Source organism: Xyrauchen texanus, chromosome 29 (assembly GCF_025860055.1).
Source record: "Xyrauchen texanus isolate HMW12.3.18 chromosome 29, RBS_HiC_50CHRs, whole genome shotgun sequence".
Classification (NCBI taxonomy): domain Eukaryota; kingdom Metazoa; phylum Chordata; class Actinopteri; order Cypriniformes; family Catostomidae; genus Xyrauchen; species Xyrauchen texanus.
In genome coordinates this window covers 13,795,982-13,818,978 of record NC_068304.1, presented here as the reverse complement: position 1 = coordinate 13,818,978, position 22,997 = coordinate 13,795,982, and the positions used below count along the sequence as shown (strand labels likewise).

At 40.5% G+C, this 22,997-nt stretch overlaps 1 protein-coding gene across 3 annotated transcripts; it reads right to left on the bottom strand.

Moving 5' to 3' along the window:
• Positions 1-636: 636 nt before the first annotated feature.
• LOC127623264 (deoxyuridine 5'-triphosphate nucleotidohydrolase-like) lies at positions 637-22,688 on the bottom strand. Of its 3 annotated transcripts, none has more exons than XM_052097639.1 (7): positions 22,480-22,688; positions 21,970-22,097; positions 21,540-21,631; positions 1,386-1,430; positions 1,222-1,296; positions 916-986; positions 637-780 (listed from the first exon to the last, which is right to left on the bottom strand). In XM_052097639.1, the coding sequence occupies exons 2-7, from the start codon at positions 22,053-22,055 to the stop codon at positions 724-726; spliced, it is 426 nt and encodes a 141-aa protein (XP_051953599.1). In that variant the 5' UTR covers positions 22,056-22,097; positions 22,480-22,688; the 3' UTR covers positions 637-723. The 3 variants fall into 3 exon arrangements, with proteins under 3 accessions (XP_051953599.1, XP_051953597.1, XP_051953596.1); XM_052097637.1 differs by having other exon boundaries at positions 21,970-22,114; positions 22,480-22,686; XM_052097636.1 differs by having other exon boundaries at positions 638-780; positions 21,970-22,120; positions 22,480-22,681.
• Positions 22,689-22,997: the final 309 nt, after the last annotated feature.

Here is a 22,997-nt window from a genome sequence, read left to right as displayed (position 1 = left end):
GCTTTATTGTGGATTTATTTTTTTTTTACTTTAATTGGTAGGGACACAGCATGTTGATGAACATTTGTACAGAATACAAGATGTAAACAAGCCGGATTATAGCAGTATTGCAAATTTACGTGCGTAAATTATTACACGTCTCCCTACTAGTCCCTAGAATACTTGTGATTGGTCCATGGCTGCATTGTGTGGTCAAACGTGTGTATAATGGCACTCAACTCTTATTGTGGGCAAGGCAGTGATTTCCTATATAGCTGTGCAGGTTTAATGTCTCTCGTACTACTCCACATTCTTATTTCCCACATATTAAAATAATTTGACCTCATGTCTATTTACTTTTTGAAGAAAAAGTTATTCCACTTTGTTTTTGGGTCCTGATCACCCCATGGGCTTTTATTTTGTGGCCAACAAACATTATCCCATTATAATAGAAATTGTTTGGATAAGATTTTATATATTTTACGATAATGCACACGTAGTTTCAGGTTTAAATTACTTTTTCTAGATTTGCAATGAAGGTTAACATTTACCCAGAACTAGTTTGATCATATGAATCAAATATTTTTAAAAGGTGTCTTGTTTGCATCACCCAGTAGTTAACAGTTAAATTGCCAACACAGGAAACACAAACATGGCATAGTAAAAACTATTGAACACTATTTAAAGAAAATCCTTTATTATATACTTTTTACACAAGCAACAGTTATAATTATAACATCAGTGTCAGTTAGTCCCAGTAGAGCCAAATCCACCTGCACCTCGCTCAGTCTCATCCAATGTCTGAAATGAGAATACAGAAAGCAAATTCTATTGAACTAAACACTTGTTCTTACACCTACAATCACTGGTAGGTGCTAAAGTGACAAGCAAATATATGAACTGCACAGACGTTTAATGCGTAAGGGAGGTGATTACCTGCAACTCCAGTATATCAGGATAACAGATTCTCTCACAGATGAGTTGAGCGATGCGGTCGCCTTTCTTCACTAAAATAAGAAAGAGACCGTCACTAGATCTATGTTCTTTCTCTGTCCTATCATGCTTTCTGTGTTTTGCAGTTTTTAGTTTGTGCCACTGAAAGTATATAAATCTCATTTTGATGAGAGAACAGAAACAAGTTATTTCCTGTGGTAATGGACACTATACCACAAATACTGTCAAAAGAGCTTCATTTGTATTGAACCCATAACATTCCTTTAATCTGTGAATCTGAATTCACACCTTCGAATGGTTCTTTGCCAAAGTTAAACAGGACAACTCCCACATTCCCCCTGTAGTCTTCATCAACCACACCAGCTAGGACACATGAAATGACACTTGATATTAGAATAAAACACCTTTAACTCATTCTCATTTCAGTTAAGGGTTATTCACAAGTCACGTACCACCCACATCGATGAAGTTCTTCACAGCAAGACCAGAGCGAGGAGCTGAAAAACAAACCAGATTGGAAAATGCCATTTCAAAAAATGAAATAACGTTTGCAGTTTCTAAATGAAACCAGTAATTCAATGGGTTGCATGGTCGATTGATTGGATGGTGGGGAGATAAAATAATGGGGATTTCGATTAGCATGGTCAGTCATCTGGAATTGTCACTTACACTATCTTCAAATGCACTGACTTCCTACTAGGGTCCTACCAGCAAATCTCAGACATTTCCACCAATGGTGAAAAGTGCCTTTATATGACAGGTGGTTGGATGGGAGGTCTTAATTTTTGAGGTCTGTATGTGCTTCTGTTGAAACTATCAGTCCAGGTTATTTCAACTTCATCATATAAAAACCATGTTTAATAGTGGAGTTCCGGTGAACAACTACACTACCCATAGCACAGTATAGAAAATTTTCACTTTTGGGTGAACTCTTTAAACTAGGCATGTGTCGGTATTCAGTAATACGGTCAATCACAGTAATTAACATGCATGATATTGTTACCATGGGCACTTCAAAATAACGTACATAATTCTAGATAAACTTTTAGCCAAAGTGTTTAGATTTTTGTGATCGAACAGTACAACCCCAATCACCCTTTGCTATATTGAAAGCACTACAACAACACATTATATTATGTTTTTCATTGTGAATTTCATTGTTTTTTGAAAATGTACAGTAATTTCAAATCAGATGATTGCAACACGCTCAAAAAAAGTTGAGACGGGCAATTTAAGACTAATAATAACAATTGAGGAGTTGAAATAAGGCAATGTGAAACATGAGATGTTAAACAGGTGAAGCTTTCGTGTCATAATATATGAGGAGCTCCAAAAACAGCAGACATAATGTGCAAAATTGGGCCTGGAATCATTACAAAACAAAAACAAGTGTCACGGCATCAGAAAGTCAACACAAACACCAAAAAATTTACTTTCAAAAATTCTGTTCCAATGAAAACCTGCCAATCAAGAGTTTGTCTCAAGGGAATGGCTGTTATGCTCTCAAAAGGAACCATGTATTGTTTTGCATTCAAGTTACTTGGGAATAGCAACAACCAGTACGCAGTGACAGAAGGTTTTAGTGACTGGAAAAATGCAACCGTAAGCTTGTGGACATGAGGGGTCGGAAAGCCACAAGGCGGCAATGATTGATTATGTTCACAGTAATTATGAAAAGGGTCAAATAGAGTTGGCACTTACAGGACAATTTCAAAATGAGTGTGAATATTGGACTAATGTTTTGAAAAGTGCTGTAGTTGTGGTTAAATTACTAGCAGGGCGAGGGCTACCATTAAGGGGACAGACTGAAATCTTTGGGCCCCCTGACAATGGAAATATCATGGGTATCCTTAAAATCATCAGTGAATTTGATCCTTTTCTGAAGGCTCATGTTGAAAGATATGGCAATGGCAGGCAAGCAACACCATATCTTTCCTCAAAAACTTTGGAGTTCACTGATCTGATGGGCCAGCGGGTACTTGCTGAAACAATCAGTTGGATTAAAATAGCCAAGTACTTCTCAATCAGCATCAATTCCACTGCTGTTTCACACACCAACGAAATTGTGACACCTTAAGTTTGTATTGAGGAAGGTTTTTTTTTCCGTTTCTGCCCATCGAAAGTCACAACAGTCACTTTGCTGGGCGGTGATAGCGGTTTTGGAAGAGATGAGATTAGATATTAGCGACTGCAGAGGCCAATGCAATGACAATGCAGCCAACATGTCAGGCACTTCTAAAGGGTTACAAGCATGCTTTAAAGAGATAAATCCCTGATTGAATGGGTACCATGTGCAACACACTCTAAATTTATTGGTGTAAAGCTTTGAGGAGGAGGATTTCTTTCATTTTGTTCAGATGCTTTTTACGTTTGCATCAAAATGCCTTCCTGTTGGCAGATCGTAACGGCAGGGCTACAACTAAACAAAAATCAAAGGATAGAGATTTGAATGGTCCATCTGACACCAGATGGTATGCTCTCACTCAAACAAGCCACTAAAGATTTTAGACAATGACGCCAAAAAGAATAACCGCTCATATATTATAACATACTCCACCGATTTCAGGGAACAAGGACTATTCTTCAGGCAGCTGATTTGAATTTATGTAAAGCTGTAGATTTGGTTGGTTCATTGAGGGATTATCTGTATATTTCATTATCTATAACTTCTTAACTCACATATGGAGCCCTTGAGGCTTGAGCTTACACTTGGTTAATTAATTATTTATAAACACTATAGTGAACAAAACACCACCAGATGGCAGTAATCTGAACCGTGTACAGAAGCTTCACTATAACATCACTACTGATTACGCAGCAAGGCAGTTGCCCAATTGCTCAGATGAAGCCACAGTTTGTGTAAACAGGCTCAACCCTCACAAAAGTGGAACTCCGATACTGGCGTCCTCCGTTGGTGGTGGTATTGCTATTAAAAGGACGTAATTTAAATACATTACTGAATACTAGTGATGTGCACTGTTACTGTTTAGGGAATAAAGAAAGTTTATTGTGTTGGAATTTCTTCAAACACTAAAAATAGCAGCAAATAAAGTGCACAGTGAACTATGAGCCTAAATAGCAAAATACATAGATATTCAAATGATAAAATCTCACATTAAATTTAAACAAAATAATCATATGATCACTGCACGTAGTATGCGCTCTGCCCAGATGGGCTGACATTTCCGTGAGGCAGTGAATGAATGCTGTCATGTGCGTACTGCGGTTAAACAGCCTCTTTGGGGTGCTTTGATTTTTAAATGGTTTAAAATAAAATAGCATTAAACTAGTCTTAAATATTATATGTAAATGTAGACATTAGAGCAAAAGGAGCGCTGAAACTCACTCTGGAATCATGATTGTAAGTCACATGAAGTACTCTTTGCAACCTGGACTTTTTCAGAAAGCAGCACAGCGCAACGAATAATACGACGCAGGTGTTTCATGATACGTTTAGAAAAAAGGTTATTTTTAACTTAACTTGGTGTCTAAAAATGTGCCAATCCTGCGCAAGATGCTGAAATAGAAAACAGTGAGATTCAGCGCAACAGTCAAAGACAGTGCGCGTTAACTGGAAGGCTGCAACTAACGATTATTTTGATAATCGATTAATATAAAGATTTGTCGGCAATTATTGCAAAGACTAATCATCAGCTCTTAACCGATTATTTAGCCTGTGCCCGACTTAAAAGGTTGTATTAAACATGCTTACTAACAATAAAGACAAAATCATCTTTTAAAATAATGACATTCACTGAATTAACAGGGGAAAAAATACTTTATTACGTTTAAAGAAATTCACTGCAAAAAATCTGATTGTTATCAAGTGTTTTTCCTCTTGTTTTCCATTTAAAAGTGTCTAAAAAACTAAATACATTTACTTGAGAAGCAACATATAAGATATTTAGATTGCTTTAATGTATCTTAAATAAGTGTATTTTGTATATGTGTATTTTTACTTGGTTATACTTCTGCAAGTGCAGTAAAGACAAAATATACTTCTATTCAAGATTCATCCTCTAAAAGTAAGTCTAAATATCTTATATGCTGCTTCTCAGGTGAAATGTATCTTTTAGACATTTTTTAAATATTTGTATTTTTAATATTATATTCAACATTCTCAGATAATAATTGGGTCTTCTGCAGTATAACTCCAAAAGAAAATGTACATTCTTTTAAAGGAGTTTAGATATTTATATTGGAAAACAAGCCAAAAAAAAAAAACAACAAATCAAAAACGTATTTTGTTGCAGTGTATAATGGGGTGAACACCTTGCTTTTGTTCACTTCAATCCATCTTTAACTCACTAAAAACAAACTCTCTCTTATTAATAAAGCTGCATTCTGCCAATTTTCTCCACGATTTGAAATCCACAGTGACATTTATTATGATTCAATAAGTCACGAGCCATCGTGTTATAATCTAGCTGCATTAAGTGTGCACACTCAAGGGATGAGCATCCCCTCGACAGAGTGTGCATCAGCCGGATGCAGTTTCAATCTCTCCCCCTTAGATTGGGACAATCGCGCAACTCAGAGGCAATGACCAAACAGAGAAATACCAGTTTCGGAGTTTGAAGTTTTTTTAAATGACCTGCTTCCATATTATCTGAACTTGAATAAAGCCATAACACAATAAATAAAACTGCATTTAAGATGTAACACTGGGGTGTTTCCTTTAAAGAGATCCTAGCTCCACAACTAGAGTGCTTCTGTATTTACTTATTTGGTATTTTTGCATTATAATTCCCTCGTACATTGCAATCTACATAACCTGAAGCTGTTTGGAAAGTTTAGAGTGCACCTAGACTGTGAGTGGTGTAATTCCTTCCTCTTCTCAATCGGGTGCAAACTGCAGTGCTGCTCTCATGCATCATCATTAGAGAGTTTAATGTGAACCTATGTTAAATTAGATCAAATGATTATTCAACAAAGACAATTTTTTTTTTATTGTCGACATTGTCGAAAATGTCGACTAATCATTTCAGCCCTAGTTAACAGTACATAGGAAACAGAGCAGACACACAGAAACGTATGTTTAAACAAGCCACTAACTCACCCTATACATAAAAACGGACCCAAAACTGACGGTTTGTCAGAACTCGTTGAGTTGGGGTCGGGTTTAAGACCTCTATTGCATGTGTAAAATAACCAAATAGTGATTTTGGTATTTGAATAGTGGTGAGTTGAGCGGTTACCAAATGTCAACTACACATTCACATACCTACTGAATACACCCCTTGTATGCTGTTGTTAGATCTATCAGATAGTCCCACCCCCAACTCACGCAATTGGTTTCGTAACTTTGTTGAGGCGGGTCTAAGTGGGTCGCTCAAAATAAACAGAAATTTTAGTGCCACAGAGACAAGGAGTTTACAGATTTCAAGAAAAAGAACCTCTGAATGACTTGTAGTTGTCTCTGCGTATTAAGCTGGCATATCATTTTAAAACTGAAAGTTACATACTTTAGCTTTAAAATGCATTTGTAAACAAAGTCAAAAGAAAAATGGTAAACACTAGATGACGTCACTACAGGGGATTATTTTTGTGTGTGAATGCAAGAAGGAAAAGTCTCATCAGATGTGCCGTTCCTCTCAAAGAGTTCTCATCTAGAAAGTGACTAAGATAAAAGTACAAGCACTCTGTGAGGGAAAGCAGTTTATGTCTTTTTAACTGATTCAAACACTTTTTTGCTTCAAATCTAATTTTATGATATTGTGATTCACCTTGGAGCTGGTCGGTTTGGATCATGGCTTATAACTCTTTATGGAGGATTTTAGTGGGCAGGCACAGTACCGCCGCTCCCTACATGCGTACTACGCAGACTGCGTAGGGCACCAACTCCCTAGGGGGCACCATCTTACCCTAGAAGGGTATGGTAAGAAAAGAGGGTAAGAAAGTCCACCGGCTGCCCTTACTCTCATGCTATTCAAGGACCTGAAAGCAGTTGCAGATGATCACTTTATGCTAATATCACAGAAACACGCCGGAACTCTGCATAGGGCATCAATTTGGCCAGCAGCCCTGGGCAGGTACTGTTGTGCTTCGTTACTGTAGATTAAGTTGATGACGTACAAGATGACGTAGGAGGTCTAGTAAAAAGCGGAAACGTGGAAATAAGGCAGATGTGAATAATATTAATGAAGAGCAGATCAGAGTTCTACACGAGGTGTCAGTAAGTTTGTACACACATCTACATGGTGTCAGAAGTTAGCCAAAAGTGACCCCCTCATCTTTGACGAGAACATTGCGGACAATTGGACTAAGTTTAAGCGCGAATGGCGCATATACAGCAACGCCGGTCTCTCAGCAGCAACCGAAAAAGTGCGAGCATACACGTTTCTCAACCTTGTTGGTCCCGATGCCCAAGATAAATATGACACGTTCACTTTTGAGGAGGGGGAAGATCCAGAGGTACTGGTAAAGAAATTTGAAGAAATCTGCCTGCCTGTAAAGAATGTAATTTTGGACAGACATGCATTCAATACAAAGAACCAGAAGTCACATGAAACAATCCAGTCCTACGTTGCCACGTTAAAGACACTAGCCAGACAATGCGAATTTGGGACGTTGCACGACGAACTGTTAAGAGATCGATTGGTATGTGGCATTCACAATGACAACATCCGCACACAGCTGCTGAAAGAAAAAAAATCTAACTTTAAACTCAGCTATCAAAATATGCATGCTACATGAGCAGTCTGAAAAAGGAAACAAAGAAATAAAAAAAGAAGCAGGTACCAAAGAACTAAAGAAGGAAAGTGAAGTTTGTGCAGTGCAATATTTTACGTGTTCGAACTGTGGTGGCCAGCATTCATCTGACCGCAGCAGCTGTCCAGCCTTCAAGCACTGCAATGCGTGTGGGAAGTGGAATCACTTCTCTAAATGCTGCAGATCAAGCAAAACACGCATCTACAACAGATCAGAACAAGGTCCATCTCAGTCAAACAGAGCACCCCACACCATACACAGAGGAGGACAGACACATAGAATTAGTGAACTTGATGCACAAACTGCATATGAACCAGCAGATTTGTTTTACTGTGAAAGTGTAGAGGTGCCAGCTGATAAGGGAGAGATATTTACCATCCTGTCCACTTCCAACACAGGGAAGCAACTTGAGGTGAAGATTGACACTGGAGCCCGGTGCAATGTACTGTCTAGAGGCGTTCTCCAGCACATCGACCCAGGCGCTCATGTCGACCACAGCCATGTAGTCAACCTTGTGGCCTATGGTGGTCAGATTATAAGGACTTTAGGTGTCACTAATGTAAACTTCACATGTGGGACACTACAGTTCCATGTTGTTGACAATGATGTAAAACCTCTATTGGGCCTCAGAGACAGCGTCAAATTAGGCTTTGTGCATCTTGGCCCGAATGTGCACGATCTCCAACAAGGGGACCCCGAGCTCACAGAGTATAAAGATCTCTTTGACTGCAGCACCATAGGCAAACTGCCTGTAGTGTATCACATGCGCTTGGACCCCTCTGTGCACCCTACAATATGTGCTCCCAGACGAGTGCCATTGGCAATGAAAGACAAAATAATCAATGAACTCCACAGAATGACTGAACTGGGAGTCATTAAGTCAGTTCAGGAGCCCACTGAGTGGGTCTTGTCTATGGTGGCTGCACGTAAAAAAGATGGTGCCGTAAGACTGTGTATTGACCCTGTCCACCTCAACAAAGCCCTCCTCAGGCCACATCATCCTATGAAAACAGTGGAACAGGTGATCGCTGACATGCCAGGAGCCAAGGTATTCAGCATCCTTGATGCTAAGTATGGGTTCTGGCAGGTGCCACTCAGTGAGGAGTCATCAAAGCTGACAACCTTCATGACCCCAGTAGGCCGATATGCCTTCCTCCGAATGCCTTATGGCAGGGGTCCCCAAACTTTTTTCTATGAGGGCCACATCATTTTTCCTTTCTATAATGGAGGGCCGTAGTCTAACAGAAAATGGCATGGGCCGGAGTGATTTATTGTGGAGATTTTATTATGATTTTAAATGGATTTACAGTATTATGCCTCCTAATGCTAGATTAATTTATTATTTATGCACTATACATATCAAGTGATATATAGCCTATTAAAAGAGCATTATTACTATCGTAATGACATTTTTTCATATTCATTGCTACTGAAATCAAATTATTTACTTACTCATGCGTATTAGGTTAATCAGTGTGAACTATGGGCTTGTTTCTGGCTGGTGAGAAGTCCAATGTCAGGTTCCATTCCTGTCACAGCCAGTCTCAAAGACTGATGCAAATGTTCATCAGTGAGTCTTGATCTCATCGGATTTTTCATCAGTTTCATGCGTGAAAAGGTTTGCTCACAGATATATGTGCCAAAAAGTGTGGACATCTTCATTGCATTCCTTCTGATGTTTGGGTAGGTCTCGTTAGGGAGGGCAGTATAGAATTCAATGAGACTGTTGGGCTTAAACGCGTCTTTCAGAACATCACAGTTCTGTAACTCAGCCAACTCAAACTGATAAGAAGGCAGGGCTTTGTCAATGTCAGCAGCAAAAGGGTTCTGAAAAAGGCGGATTTCTTTAGCGTGGACATGTAGTTCACGGAATCGCACATCAAACTCCGCCTTCAGCATTTCCAGCGCTTCCACTGACTTTTCAGCTGGGAATGGGACCACTGGTTTCTCAGCTGAGAGGCTTTGGGTAACAGGGAGATGGGTGAAGTCTTGCTTTTGCACTTGTCCCACAAGCAGTGCTAGTTTCACCTCAAATGCTTTTATGTGGGAATACATGTCACATATTAGTTTCCCCTTGCCTTGGAGCTGCACGTTGAGGCCATTCAACATTTCTGTCACATCTGTTAAAAAGGCGAGGTCCCATTTCCATTTTGTGTCGATCAATTCTGGGACAGTTTTGCCCTTTGTCAGAAGAAAAACATTGATTTCGGGTAGCAGCTCAGTAAAACGCCTCAAAACTCTGCCCGGCTTAACCATCAGACATCTCCGTGAGAAGACTCTAGCTCGGACAGAAAGACTTGGAACTGCCTGTGTTTAAGTCCGTTTGCTCTGATGAAGTTTATACATGACACCACCACTTTCATAATCGATTCCCACTTCAGAACTTTGCAGCACAGTGCTTGCTGGTGAATTAGGCAGTGTACTTGTAAAGGGGGCATGAGACTTCTTTCCTCCATTTCTCTATTCATGCGTCCTATCAGTCCCCTTGACGCGCCAACCATACTATGAGCTCCGTCAGTCGTGATGCTGGCCAGCTAGACCAGTCTAGATCCAACTCTTCTATCGTTTGGCACACTTTACCAAAAATATCCTCCCCTGTCGTAGTACCTTTGAGACTTTTTAGGGCTGCCAGCTCCTCAGACACTTCAAAGTTTGAGCTAACTCCGCGAAGAAAAATGAGCAGCTGTGCCGTGTCCTGCACGTCATTACTTTCATCCAGCGCTAATGCAAAAAAATCTAATTCTTCCACTTTTTCCTTCAGCTGGGCATATACATTATACCCCATTTCTTCAATTAGATCTGGTGATTGTACTTGCGGACAGACTCACCGCATTTAAGGCGTCTTTCTTATCGAGGCACACCTCCTCCGCAACAGCATTCATACATTTCTTTACGAACTCACCATCACTGAATGGCCTACCGCAGGTTGCAATCAGTTTAGCTACCTGAAAGCTAGCGCAAATGGATGACTGGTTCAACTGGGTTTGCCGTACAAACGTATTTTGCTGAGCAGATAGTCCACTTTTTAGCTTCGACACTTTGTCTGCTCTCATTTGGCCTTGTAAACTCGCATACTTGTCTCTGTGGCGGGTTTCATAGTGTCGGCGCAGATTGTATTCTTTGAACACGGAGACTGTTTCTTGACAGATGAGGCAAACAGCCATTTCTTTGCATTGAACAAAAAAATAATCACTTGTCCACTTTTGGTTAAATACCCTGCATTCTGAATCAACTTCTCTTTCCCAACCGTTTGGCCATTTTGTTGTCACTTTAAATTTTCTTGCTGGATCGCGTGCACCGCTTGATCCACGATGGAACGTTAATCCGGGTGAATCTAACAAATAATTTGGCTACTTTAATAATTATAACTAGGGAAATTTTATTTTGAAAGCCAGTATGTATTATCAAATACAAATATGATATGATTAAAACATTTAAAATTAAATTGTAAAAATATTTCTCTGCATGGCATTGCGCCTCCGCCAGGTCATGGACAGAATACGTGCCGTAAACCTTAAGCTTAACCCTGACAAGTGCCGTTTTCGGGTGTCTGAGGTGTCGTATGTGGGTCACCTTCTAACTGACCAGGGCATAAAGCCCAACCCTACAAAGACAGATGCTGTCCGTTCAGTGCCAACCCCAGAAGACAGGCATGGAGTCCAAAGGTTCTTGGGTATCACAAACTATTTGTCAAAATTCATCCTGGGCTATAGCGAAACCACAGCACCCCTGCGTCAACTCCTGCTTCAGGATGTAGAGTGGTGTTGGCAGGAACACCACATGGCAGCATTCACCAGACTTAAAGAACTACTCACAAGTCCTCCTGTACTTCAGTACTATGACGTGCATCCGCCCGTGGTGTTATCTGCAGATGCCTCGCAGCATGGCTTAGGTGCTGTCTGCCTCCAGAACAACAAACCGGTGGTGTTTGCCTCAAGAGCACTTACAGAGACTGAGTCACGCTACGCTCAGATAGAAAAGGAGCTGTTGGCCCTTGTCTACGCTTGTCAGAAATTCCACGACTACATATATGGCCGTCCAGTGACTGTCGAAACTGATCATCAGCCTCTCATCACTATTCTAAAAAAACCACTACACTCAGCTTCTGTGCGCCTTCAGAGGATGATGCTTAAGCTGCAGCGCTACAACCTCAATGTCATTTACAAGAGAGGCAAAGAGCTATACCTAGCAGACGCGCTCTCGCATGCACACCTGCCCTCCACTGACTGGGCTGAAACTAGTGAGGACTACGATGTGATGACAGTGGAAGCTCTCTCCTCAAGAAGAATTGTGGAACTGAGGCAGGAAACACAGGCAGACCATCTGTGCAGGCGCTTATCTGAGGTCGTTGCGGAGGGCTGGCCTGACTCAAAGCAGCTGCCACATGACCTCAGGCAGTTCTATGCTCGTGTTCTCAAAATATTCGGTACCAAGTCGGTACTAAAAAAAAAAAACGCCTCGGTACCAAGTACCAGTGGTACCGAGTACCCGGTCAAAGTTCGCGCATGAAGTTGCGTCCTCCTCATGAAAGCGCTGAGACATGGCGACCGCCGGCGCTGCTGTGGTGACTGCTCTTGTTGATAAGAAAGGAGGAAAGAGCCATGTGTGGAAATATTTCGGATTTGCGGCTGATGACGAGGGGAACATCATAGATCATCAAAAACCAATTTGCAAAGCGATGTCATCGAAGTTTTCTCTCAAAAGCAGGAAACACATCAAACTTGATAAAACACCTTAAAGACCGACACCGGATCTAATGAAAGAGTTCAAGCAGGTAAGTTTCAAATTAATTTCAAATTTAGAGGTTCTGTTTTGAGTTATATACCATATTTTAATTTGAATGTCGGATTGAAATAAACATAATGTTAGCCGTGTAGTAAATCATTAGCATAACGTTACGTGGTGCAGCTAACATAAATATAATGAGTGTTAGAATTAAGCTTCTTTATTAACTATTTAATGCTACTATACATTTTATTAGGGTTAAAAAAAAAAAACAGGAGGACATGAAGGTTTTTTTTAAATGACACACCAGAGGTTTTTTTAAATGACCTTTTAATTTATAAAAATGTTTAAGTTTATAAATATAACACTGAGTGTTTATTCAGTCATGGCTTATTGTTGTGTTTTTTAGGTGTGTAATTTATTTTCATTTATTAGTTGTGGAAAAACTTGAAACACAATTTTAAATAAGTATAAAGAATGGCATTGTTTACCTTTATTAATAAAAATAGTGTGTTGTTCAATTAGCATGTTTTTGTGTTTTGCTTTGGTACTGAGAACCATGGATTTTTTCTTGTAAATTTAGTCTAAATTAAACTTTGGTTTGGTACCGAAATTGGTACAGAGAACCGTGGATTTTCACTGGTATCGGTACCGAATACTGAAATTTTGGTACCGTGACAACACTATTCTATGCCATTAGAGACGAACTCACAGTTGATAATGGCCTATTGCCCCGTGGTCAGCGCTTCATCATTCCCCACTCACTGCAACCCTATTATATCAGACAGCTGCATCAGGGCCACCCGGGCCTAGAAGCAACAAAACGCAGGGCCAGAGAAACCATGTTTTGGCCCAGCATATACAAGGACATTGAACATGAAATCTCCAGGTGTGCTCCTTGTAATGCCCTCAGACCACACCAAACAAAGGAGCCCCTTCAATTGCATTGTATACCAGACTTGCCATGGGCTCTCACTAGAGGTCGACCGATATTGTTTTTTTTTTTCAGGCCGATGCCGATCTTTTGAAATCCGGGTCGTCCGATGGCCAATATTCAGAGCATCCAAGAGAAGCACAGGCATAAGTAGGGATGGGTATCGTTAAGGTTTTAATGGTATTACTACTCTTACCGATACTGCTTATCGATCCGGTACTTTAACGGTATTCTTAATGGTTCTTTTTGTATATATATATATATATATATATATATATATATATATATATTACATTACACAAATATAAACGTTATATTAGGCACAGTGATTTAATTTCAGGAAGGTTTACTAACATTACTGTTCAGGTGTGGTCTAAAAAGAAATCTAATAAAGTAATCAATTGTAAAATAACACTGCATAGTTTATCATAGATAGATTAAGGCTCATTAATGCAGAAGTTATTCATTCAAGAGCTGTAAGTGATTTTCTCTTTGCCTTTTGTTGTTTGATTCGCAGTAATGGCTCAATCCTCACATGTTTAATAGACAGCTTCCCCTTTAAGACCGAGTCTAATAGGCTCCTGATGCAGCATATTTTCTCCCAACTATTTCCATAACTACGTCCATTTAAGACATAAACTGTGTTTAAGTTGACATATTTTTGTGTATAGTTGATCGTTTAGACGCGCACATGAAACTCAAAGTAGCCTATACTTTGCTTGTCTCGTTGCAGCGTGCGCTGCCTTGGGAACGGTCTCTCTTGCGCTCTTTTTATTATTAAACGCGTCCCGCAATTTAGCAACAGTAGCTAGACTGCATTTTACAACAATCACCGATCGTGCTGATTCTGACGTTAAGTTTGAGTTTTAGGGAGAAATGTCAGTGCACCGCTGTGAAGGGAAGGAAGTTGTGCTAGACAGAATGCGGCTTATGTATAAATATTCTTTTTATTCACCTTATTCTTCGCCCGTTCTATTTCCCATGATTCATAGCGGGTCCAACTGACTAAACGGTTTTCTACTTCCGGTTGAAGTGTTCGTTTACATAGAATGCTAGCACTCGCGTAAAGGCTACGGTGATAGATTGTAGTTATTAAAGTATACGAAAATTTTTCTGTCAATATGGGTAGTAGTAGGTGGCTACACACCGCTGATGATATCACAAAAGATCGTGAAGGCGACCGTATCAGCGTGCCACATCCCTCAAAATTGACAGGTTGGGTTGATGACATGAAGCTATGGCCAGGAGTTAGTCATATTGACATTATTAATTATTTTATTTTTTCGGAGGGTGTAGATCGTGAAGAAATGCGAAATTACAAAAGCACCGAGGCCTTCAATTACTTCTTTAGTAATAAAGTCGGGCGCATTTCTTTGCTGAAGCACGGAGACTATGTATTTTTGAAAGCAGAGGTAGACAGGAGTCAAAGTGCTAACCAGCCTAAGCTTATTGCTTGGGTTATGCTGCAGCAGTCGGGGGTGATAGAGACTGTCGGATGTTCATGTATTGCTGGATTAGGGAGATCGTGCAGTCATGCAGCAGCTATCCTTTGGAAGGTATGAAGAAAAGAAAAAAAAGTTAATTTTGTTTTTAACTGTGATTTAATAAAAAATTACGTGATCAGATCACATTTGATGAATGTTTTTTTTTTTCGATTTAACGTTAGTTTAGCGATGATGGGATGACACAATCTGAAACACATGGCAAAAGCATATAGATCAGATTCTGGTAACGTATTAGGTGAATGTGCTCATGACAGGTTGAGAATGCAGTTACTTCGGAAAGACAGGGCTTGCATGTACAGATGAGCAGCGCAGGTGGAATGCAGGGACAGTCAGGAACCTTGAGCCAAAACGACTGAGGGACATAAACTTCAGCCACCACAGAGCAGGAGATGAATTTAGCATTAGTGTGTCAGATGCTCAGCCACTACCAAACACCCCACAATATATGTCACATGCAGAATTTATAAATAATGTAGACAAAGACCCAACAAAGCCACTTTTCCTGTTAAAAAACAGTCTATTGGGCAAGTGTTACAGTGTAAAACCAGTAGTGCAACCCTGTAGTCTTGCAAATACTGCAGTAGATGCAAGATTTTTGAGACCCCATCAAACTCATGCCGGTTCTGATCTCACATGTGAGACATGTAAAAGTTTCTATGAGTTGTATGTTCAAGTGAGCAGTGCACAGGCTTCTACTTTAGAATCTGAAACAAGGGAGCAGAGTTCTTCCGATTTGTGGCACAATGCAAGAAAATTGAGAATAACTGCAAGTTCAGCTAAAAGGTTCCTTCTAGAGCATCCACCAATCCTGATAAGTTTATGGCAGAGCACCTGTATCCATCCTTTCGTGGCAACTATGCCACAAATTATGGTAAGGAGAATGAGGCGGTTGCTGGTAGTGCACTTCGAGAGCAAGGCATGAGTATTACACATAGGGGCATCGTTGTTAGTGTCACAGAGCCATGGTTATCAGCCAGCCCAGATGGGGTAATTGACTCTTCTGTCCTACTCGAAATAAAATGTCCCGTCCCAAGTAAACTCCATTCTACCCTCCTGGATCAACTTGATCATAACTGCAGTGATATCAAGCTAGTAGATGGAGTACCACAACTTCAGAAAACAGGTAGCCGAGGATATTACATGCAGGTACAATTAGGCATGTTTTGTGCCGGTCTGAAGATGGCCAAATTGTTTATCTGGAGCCCAAATGACACAGTTATGTTCACTGTACCATTTGATGAGCCCTATGTTCTGGAGAGGGTAGGACATCTGAAGAGATTTTATTTCTCAACAATGTTGCCCCAGCTTGTGGATGAATTTGTTGGTCAGCGACTGAAACTGCAGAATAGATACATGAGCATAATGAATTCATAGAAAATATCCCTCAGAAACATTTTGTTCAAATCACAAAACAACTGTTAGGTGCAGCTGCGGTTAACAGTATGAAAACTCATTATTTTAAAAAAGTATTTTTGTACATAAGTGAATATTTATAAATACATAATGTTGTTCATGTAAAATTGTGTGCAAATCTAATAAAATCTATTGTACACAAACTCAAATAATAACAACAAATTTCATACAGATTCAGATTTTTTTATTTAATGACATATCAGCATTCAAAGCTATTTTCATGGCAAAAAATAAATTACAAAAATACAAATATCATATAAATACAAAAAAAACCAAAAACATTAAGTCATATTATACAAGATTTTTTTAATTAAAAGGTTGTATCAGCGATTTCAGGCTCAAAAAGAAATGATCACATTCATCTAATCTTTCCTAACGATCCGCTATCTGCCCGCCCCATAAGCATGCCGTCCAAAATCTGCACACAAAAACAATTGGTTTCACCAACCACCAAAACAAAGTGTTCCAACAAATCACCGACAGGGGTGGGTGTTGTGAGGTTTAGCTCCGACTTCGGCGTGCACGGCGCAAAACCTCACAACACACACCCCTGTCGGTGATTTGTGTGCAGATTTCAGAGCCTAGGCTGCCTACAGAGATGCGTTTTTGGACGCCATGCTTATGGGGCGGACAGCTAGCGGATCGTTAGGAAAGATTAGATGAATGTGATAATTTATGTTTCGGCCTTTTTTGGGCCTGAAATCGCTGATACAACCTTTAACATATGGCTATCCAAAACCATTTCAGGCCAAATTTCATACAAAGAGTAAATATAAACAGTCAAAAAATAAAAAAGGCAGCGATATGATATCAATATGAAATATACAGGAGCAATTTATGTAGATGTGTAAAGTGTGTGTGTGTGTGTGTGTGTGTGCCTGCGCAGATGAAACTACAACCTCAGAACACCACTGTTGTCACTTATCACTCACGGATGAGATCACCCCTTAGGTTGGCGAGGGCGCACAGATTCGGAGGATTTTTTCAATTTTGGGGGTCATGTTAATTGGTATTACTTGAGACAAGATCTTGTATACTTTAAGTCAGCCTGATTGCCCTCTCAACATGAATCCGAACATTTGCAATCCTGCGAGATGCTGTGACTTGTTCCTCAGTTAGCTGAGCACCCCTCTAGTGAAAGCAGGCAGAACCAATTTGACCCTTTTTTCAAACAGCAAATCACGAACCAAGAACCCACGATCTGCCATGACTTCATCTCCAGGCTTTAAATAGTCCAAGATACCAGAGTTCATTGTGATATATTTGTCACTGGCACGTCCTCCATATCCAGTTGAAATAAACATGATTAAACCACATGGGGCAACAGCAACAAGGTATTTGATTGTGTTGTGCGAGTAGTAATGGCTGTAGGACTCCCCTCTAGAGTCAAGATTTTTCGCCTTCTGTAACAAACTTTCGCTGCAGTCAATGACACAGGTAGTGTTGGGAAAAAACTTCTTGAATGCAGCTGGCATAGTGGCCTTAATGGTTTCTTTTGGGAGCCAGATAATAAGAGGGCATAAGACCTCCTCCATTTTATCAATCCAGAATGAGATAACCTTACTGGCAACACTCTGAGACACATGAAACTGCCTACCAAGGTCACCCAGCACACGATTTAATTTCAATTTTATCAGTGTCATTAGTATCTGATCTCGCACTGACAAAACAAAAGCCCTTTCAGCAAATACATCTAAGGTGGAAACAAGAGAGTTGAAGGTTTCCAGTGAGACACCAGTGTAGAGGAACGAATCGGCATCACTCTGAAGCATGGAGTAGCTGAAATCTTCAGTTTGTGTTGTGGCAGCTTTGGCTGTCTCGTCAACACCCTGCTGTTCACCATAGTTGTGGTCCAAAAGCGATGGATCTTCCCACTGGGTGGAAATAGTGCTGTATGACGGTTGTGGCACCTCAGGTATGCCCTCATCCTCCTGGTCTGTCACTTCTGCAGTTGCTGTAAAAATAAATAAAAAAAAGAGCACATAGGCTACATGTTAAACCTCTGTCCATGTTTCTCACACTGACAACATTACAGGCAAATCTTATGATAAATGGTGATGAAAGCTCTTCCTCTCTCAGGCTAATAACTACCTGGCCCACATTACGATAGCCCTCATAGCATTAAATCTACATTGACATTTAGTGGACAAAGGCATCAACCATTAATGGCCATGTTTTTAACATATTTACTCATAAATGGCATATTGTCTAAAAAAAAACTGTAGGTTAGACTGCCCACAGATAACACGAATATTTCAGGCCGGTGGAGCTCAGTAAAAATGTAAACACATTTACTCATAATGGGCATATTATTCATAAAAATATAGGTTAGGCTGCCCACAGATAACATAAATATTTTTGTAGCAGGCTGGTAGAGCTCGTAAAATGTAAACAACCGGAGGTAGCTAACGTTAACTAGGTTAGCTGTGAAGTGGTGCTATCGCTAACCACCTACAGAATTCAACATTAAAAGTGGCTTACCTGTCGCTTCGACACGAACAATTGCACGTCTCTTCTTCACCACTGGTCTGTCATATCCAAGGTATAATTCCGGATTGGGATGGTCATCCGTGGGGCGTTTGTCAACAAAATGGTGCGAGCAGACATACACCTTTTTCGGTGGATGTTTCAGTTTTAGCGCAGCTAACCACTCTAAACGTCTACTCTCTGGCATTGAATGTAGCTGATACGGAACCGGACACGGGCATTCTCTCCTTCTAATCATGTGATCGAAGCACTCAGTTTCTAAAAAGTTTTTTATCTTCTTTGAATTGTTAAAACAACCAACAACAGCACATGTGGAACCTGAACTCATTCTCTCGCTGCTAGTAACTTACTGGTCGATCGCTACGAACCGGAAGTTGACAACCGGTGTCGTCGTAATGGCAGCGCGCATTGGTTAGAGCAGAATAAGGTGAAATCTAAAATAAAATCAGACTAATATCACAGATCTAAACCAGGCTACGTTTGAATGTTTAGTTCTGTCACTCATTATGCAGGGCTCGTGTTGTGCTCGCTGTGGCACCGCGTCAGCGAGAGATCTCTCTCTGTCTCTCTCTCTGACTGCGAATAGCTAAATTGCATCACAGACAAATGGTTTCATATTATTATACATAGAAATGGCTGGCGAGATAAAATAACTTTCTCTTTATAGCAATAATAAATGTATTTTCTTAATTTCTCCAGTACCGACAGCAGAACCGATAACGTCCAAGCTTACCAAAGCCAGTCCTTCAATAGCCTATAGCGCGTTGGTATCTTTTTATTACTTATTTATCTGCATTGAGTGACAACCCTCTCAAATATAAGACACACAAACAGAACAAATAAATGTCTCAGATTCACTATCTGTAATTGCAAAATTCTTGCTTGCTTATTGTGACATGATAGCAACCCTTCTGCTGTGATAATGCAACTACACTATCAATATCCAAAGTAGCCTGAACGTGATGTCGCCTATCGCGTTTTTTCTTGAAGTTGGCAGTAACATATCAAAAGTTTTTAATTAAATATAAAGAAGTTATACAAATTTAATCCTTACTGTTTTCTCCAAGGAACTTAACTCCTTCCTTAGGCACTGGATGAGTCTGCTCACTCTGCTGGAAAATGACTCTAGGGGCAGCGTGCGTCGAACACGTGTTCCACAACAACACTAGGCTGCCCACAGATGCGCCTGCCTAATAATCGGCTTGATATACTTGGATATTGGCCGATGCCGATTATGTTAAAAAATGCAAAAAAAAAAACAATTGGCCGATTAATCGGTCGACCTCTAGCTCTCACAGCTGCAGATGTTTTTGAGTGGGGGGGAAAAGAACACCTGGTGCTCGTTGACTCATACTCCGGCTGGTTTGAAATAGACCAACTCCCAAACGTGACCAGCGTGACCATCATAACCAGGCTAAAGAGCCACTTTGCCACCCATGGAGCTCCTCAACAGCTAATGACTGACAACATATTTCACAAGCAGGGAGTTCCAAAAATTTGCCCACATATGGGACATTTGCCATGTCACCAGCAGCCCCCGCTACCCTCAATCAAATGGGCTAGCTGAGAGGGCTGTACGCTCAGCTAAACACCTGCTGGAAAAATGTGCACGTGATGGTACAGATGTATATGCAGCACTGCTCAATTTGCGCAACATACCAAGAGATGGGCTGCCCTCCCCAGCCCAGCGGCTGCTTCCTCGGCGCACTAAGACTCTCATTCCCATGACCAAGGTTATGTATGTGCCAAAGGTAGAAACACAGGTCCGGGCAGCTCTGACACGGACAAGACAGAGAGGAAAGACACATTATGACAGATCAGCCAGACCCTTGGTTTCGTTGCAAGCAGGGCAGACAGTAAGAATACAGATGAGTAGGGGATATGACAGATTGGCGACGGTAATAGGAAGAGCACCGCAGCCAAACAGCTACCAGGTCCAGTCCGGAGATGCAACATATGTGAGAAACAGGCGCCACCTCCTACACACACCTGAACAATACAACCCGCCCACAACAACAGAGGCCCCACTCAACCCCGATAGTGAATCTCTGCCAGAACCCCAGCCTAATGTCGAACAGCCGCAAACAGAACAGGTGCAGGAACCACCCGTAGTTGTCACCCGTTCAGGAAGAATATCAAAGCCCAACCCCTGGTACAAAGACTACACGACAGAAGCTTAGAGAGTTCTCTCTACCTCCATTGCAACAGCCCAGTGTTTTTTTTTTGGCTGAAAAAAACAAAACAAAAAAAACAAACAATGTTGTATTCTGTTTTGCAGTGTTGTATCGTATTTTGGTACACGTACACGTGTTAGGTTTTACACTGTTTTCCAGTTTTACTGCACTTATATAGCAGATAAAGCTAAGGGCTAACTGTTACATATACAAACATATACATATATATATATATATATATATACACACACACACTCATCATTAAGGGGGATGTAGATTATGTTGATGACGTACAAGATGACGTAGGAGGTCTAGTAAAAAGCGGAAACGCGGAAATAAGGCAGATGTGAATAATATTAATAAAGAGCAGACCTGAGTTCTACACAGGTGTCAGTAAGTTTGTACACACATCTACAGTTACCACACTTTGATTAAAGACAAAGAGAGAGAAAAAAAAAAAACATTTTCTTCAGAATAGACCCCATTCTGTACGAATATTGTGCACTTATGAATCCTACAAAATAAGACCAGGAATGGATCCTAAATAAATTTGTAAAACATCATGTGGACTACACAAATCTGGACACCCAGTGAAATTCTGGAAATATGGGCATGAACTCGGGTTGTGATTCTCTGGGTTCAGACATTCTTGCTCACCTACTCTGCCATAGCATCCCTGAGGAATCGCAATCTGGATGTCAGTCTTGACCAGAGCTTTGTCCATCGGCCTGATGCTGTAATCATATGCACTGCAACACACACACACACACACACACACACACACACACACACACACACACACACACACACACACACACAAAACACTCCTGAGTGTATGAAATACGATTTTAGCACATGCGTAACAGTACAGCTGCAGTGACTGCTACCAATGAAATGTTATTTCTGCAGCTTCAGCAAGTTGGTACTATTAGTTTTTACCTAAACACTTACAGGGAGTTGCACAAAAAAAAAAAAAAAAGCAATGCATTTACAAATCTAAAATGTAGTGCAATAAAATGTGAAGCCATCTTTGCACGTGTTTTCATTCAACACTGCCAGCTTCAGAACCGGTGTTTCTGTGTCTTACCTGTACAAGTCGAAGCCCGCGGCACGGTTCGATCCTCGGCTCGGTGTCGTGGCGTGCTCGCTGAGTTTGGCGAATTTTAACACCATGTGCGCTTTATGTTCGTTCGCTGCAGCACTCTTGCTTCTCTTCTGCGGAGAAACCGCTTCTGTAACTTCAGAGCAGGGCATTTTCACAAACTCAAAATGGGTAAACAGCACTACAGTTGTAAAAAAATAAGATAAGTGCACAGTTAGATAACTTTTTTAAAGTGGCAATTTATCTGCAATCGTGGCTCTCCCCAAGTCTCGCGCCCACCAAATTGGCGGTTCAGTATTTGGCGCCTACTGACTTGCGTTTGCGCACTGCCATGCATTTATTTTTTTTTACCCACAAAATGTTCTTCTTCATTTTATGTCCAAGGAACACGCCTCCATCTACTATATTGAAGTGCGCATGATCATGGAGTACTTCATATTCTTTACGGTTATCCTTAAGTTCAGTGTACGTAAATAGTATACAGGTTTTATGTACCTGCTCGAGCGCAGCGTCCGCTCACAGTCCTGTTTACACCGTAAAGACCGACTAGAGACACACAGCAGCGATTCAACATCTTTAACATTCACACAACAACACGTTCATTTTGATTTCGCCTGTACAGTCCCGTTCTCCTTCACCAGCCATTTATATTATTGAAGTTGCATTCTGGGATGTGTAGTTGTTTTTTCCCCTCACTGAACACAGAGCAACCAGAGCTCTTTTATACCACCTTTTTGCTGAACGCGGAAGTGTTCCACGATTCGACCGTTTTCACTTTCCGTTTCCGGCATCCAGTGTTTTCGCTCGCATCGGCGTATATCTTAGCAGACAATTTAATATTTAAGGTTTTTAAATATTTGTAAAAAATAAAATAAAAATCTCAAAAAAACATGCCAATACTTCACAAAATACAGATAACCTTTTTTGCCTCACCTGAGTGTGTCGATGACATGAAGCGATGGTCAGAGAAAAGTTACGTTGATATAATTTTTCCAATTAACATGTTTTATTGA

What these genes read in the sequence shown, in the direction of transcription:
- LOC127623264 (XM_052097636.1), bottom strand. Translation starts at nt 22,567, where the DNA reads ATGTTAAAGATGTTGAATCGCTGCTGTGTGTCTCTAGTCGGTCTTTAC. An exon ending in TGGCAAAGAACCATTCGAAG is followed by an intron (nt 987 to 1,221) that starts GTGTGAATTCAG and finishes TTCTTATTTTAG; the next exon opens with TGAAGAAAGGCGACCGCATC. An exon ending in CTGATATACTGGAGTTGCAG is followed by an intron (nt 781 to 915) that starts GTAATCACCTCC and finishes TTCTCATTTCAG; the next exon opens with ACATTGGATGAGACTGAGCG.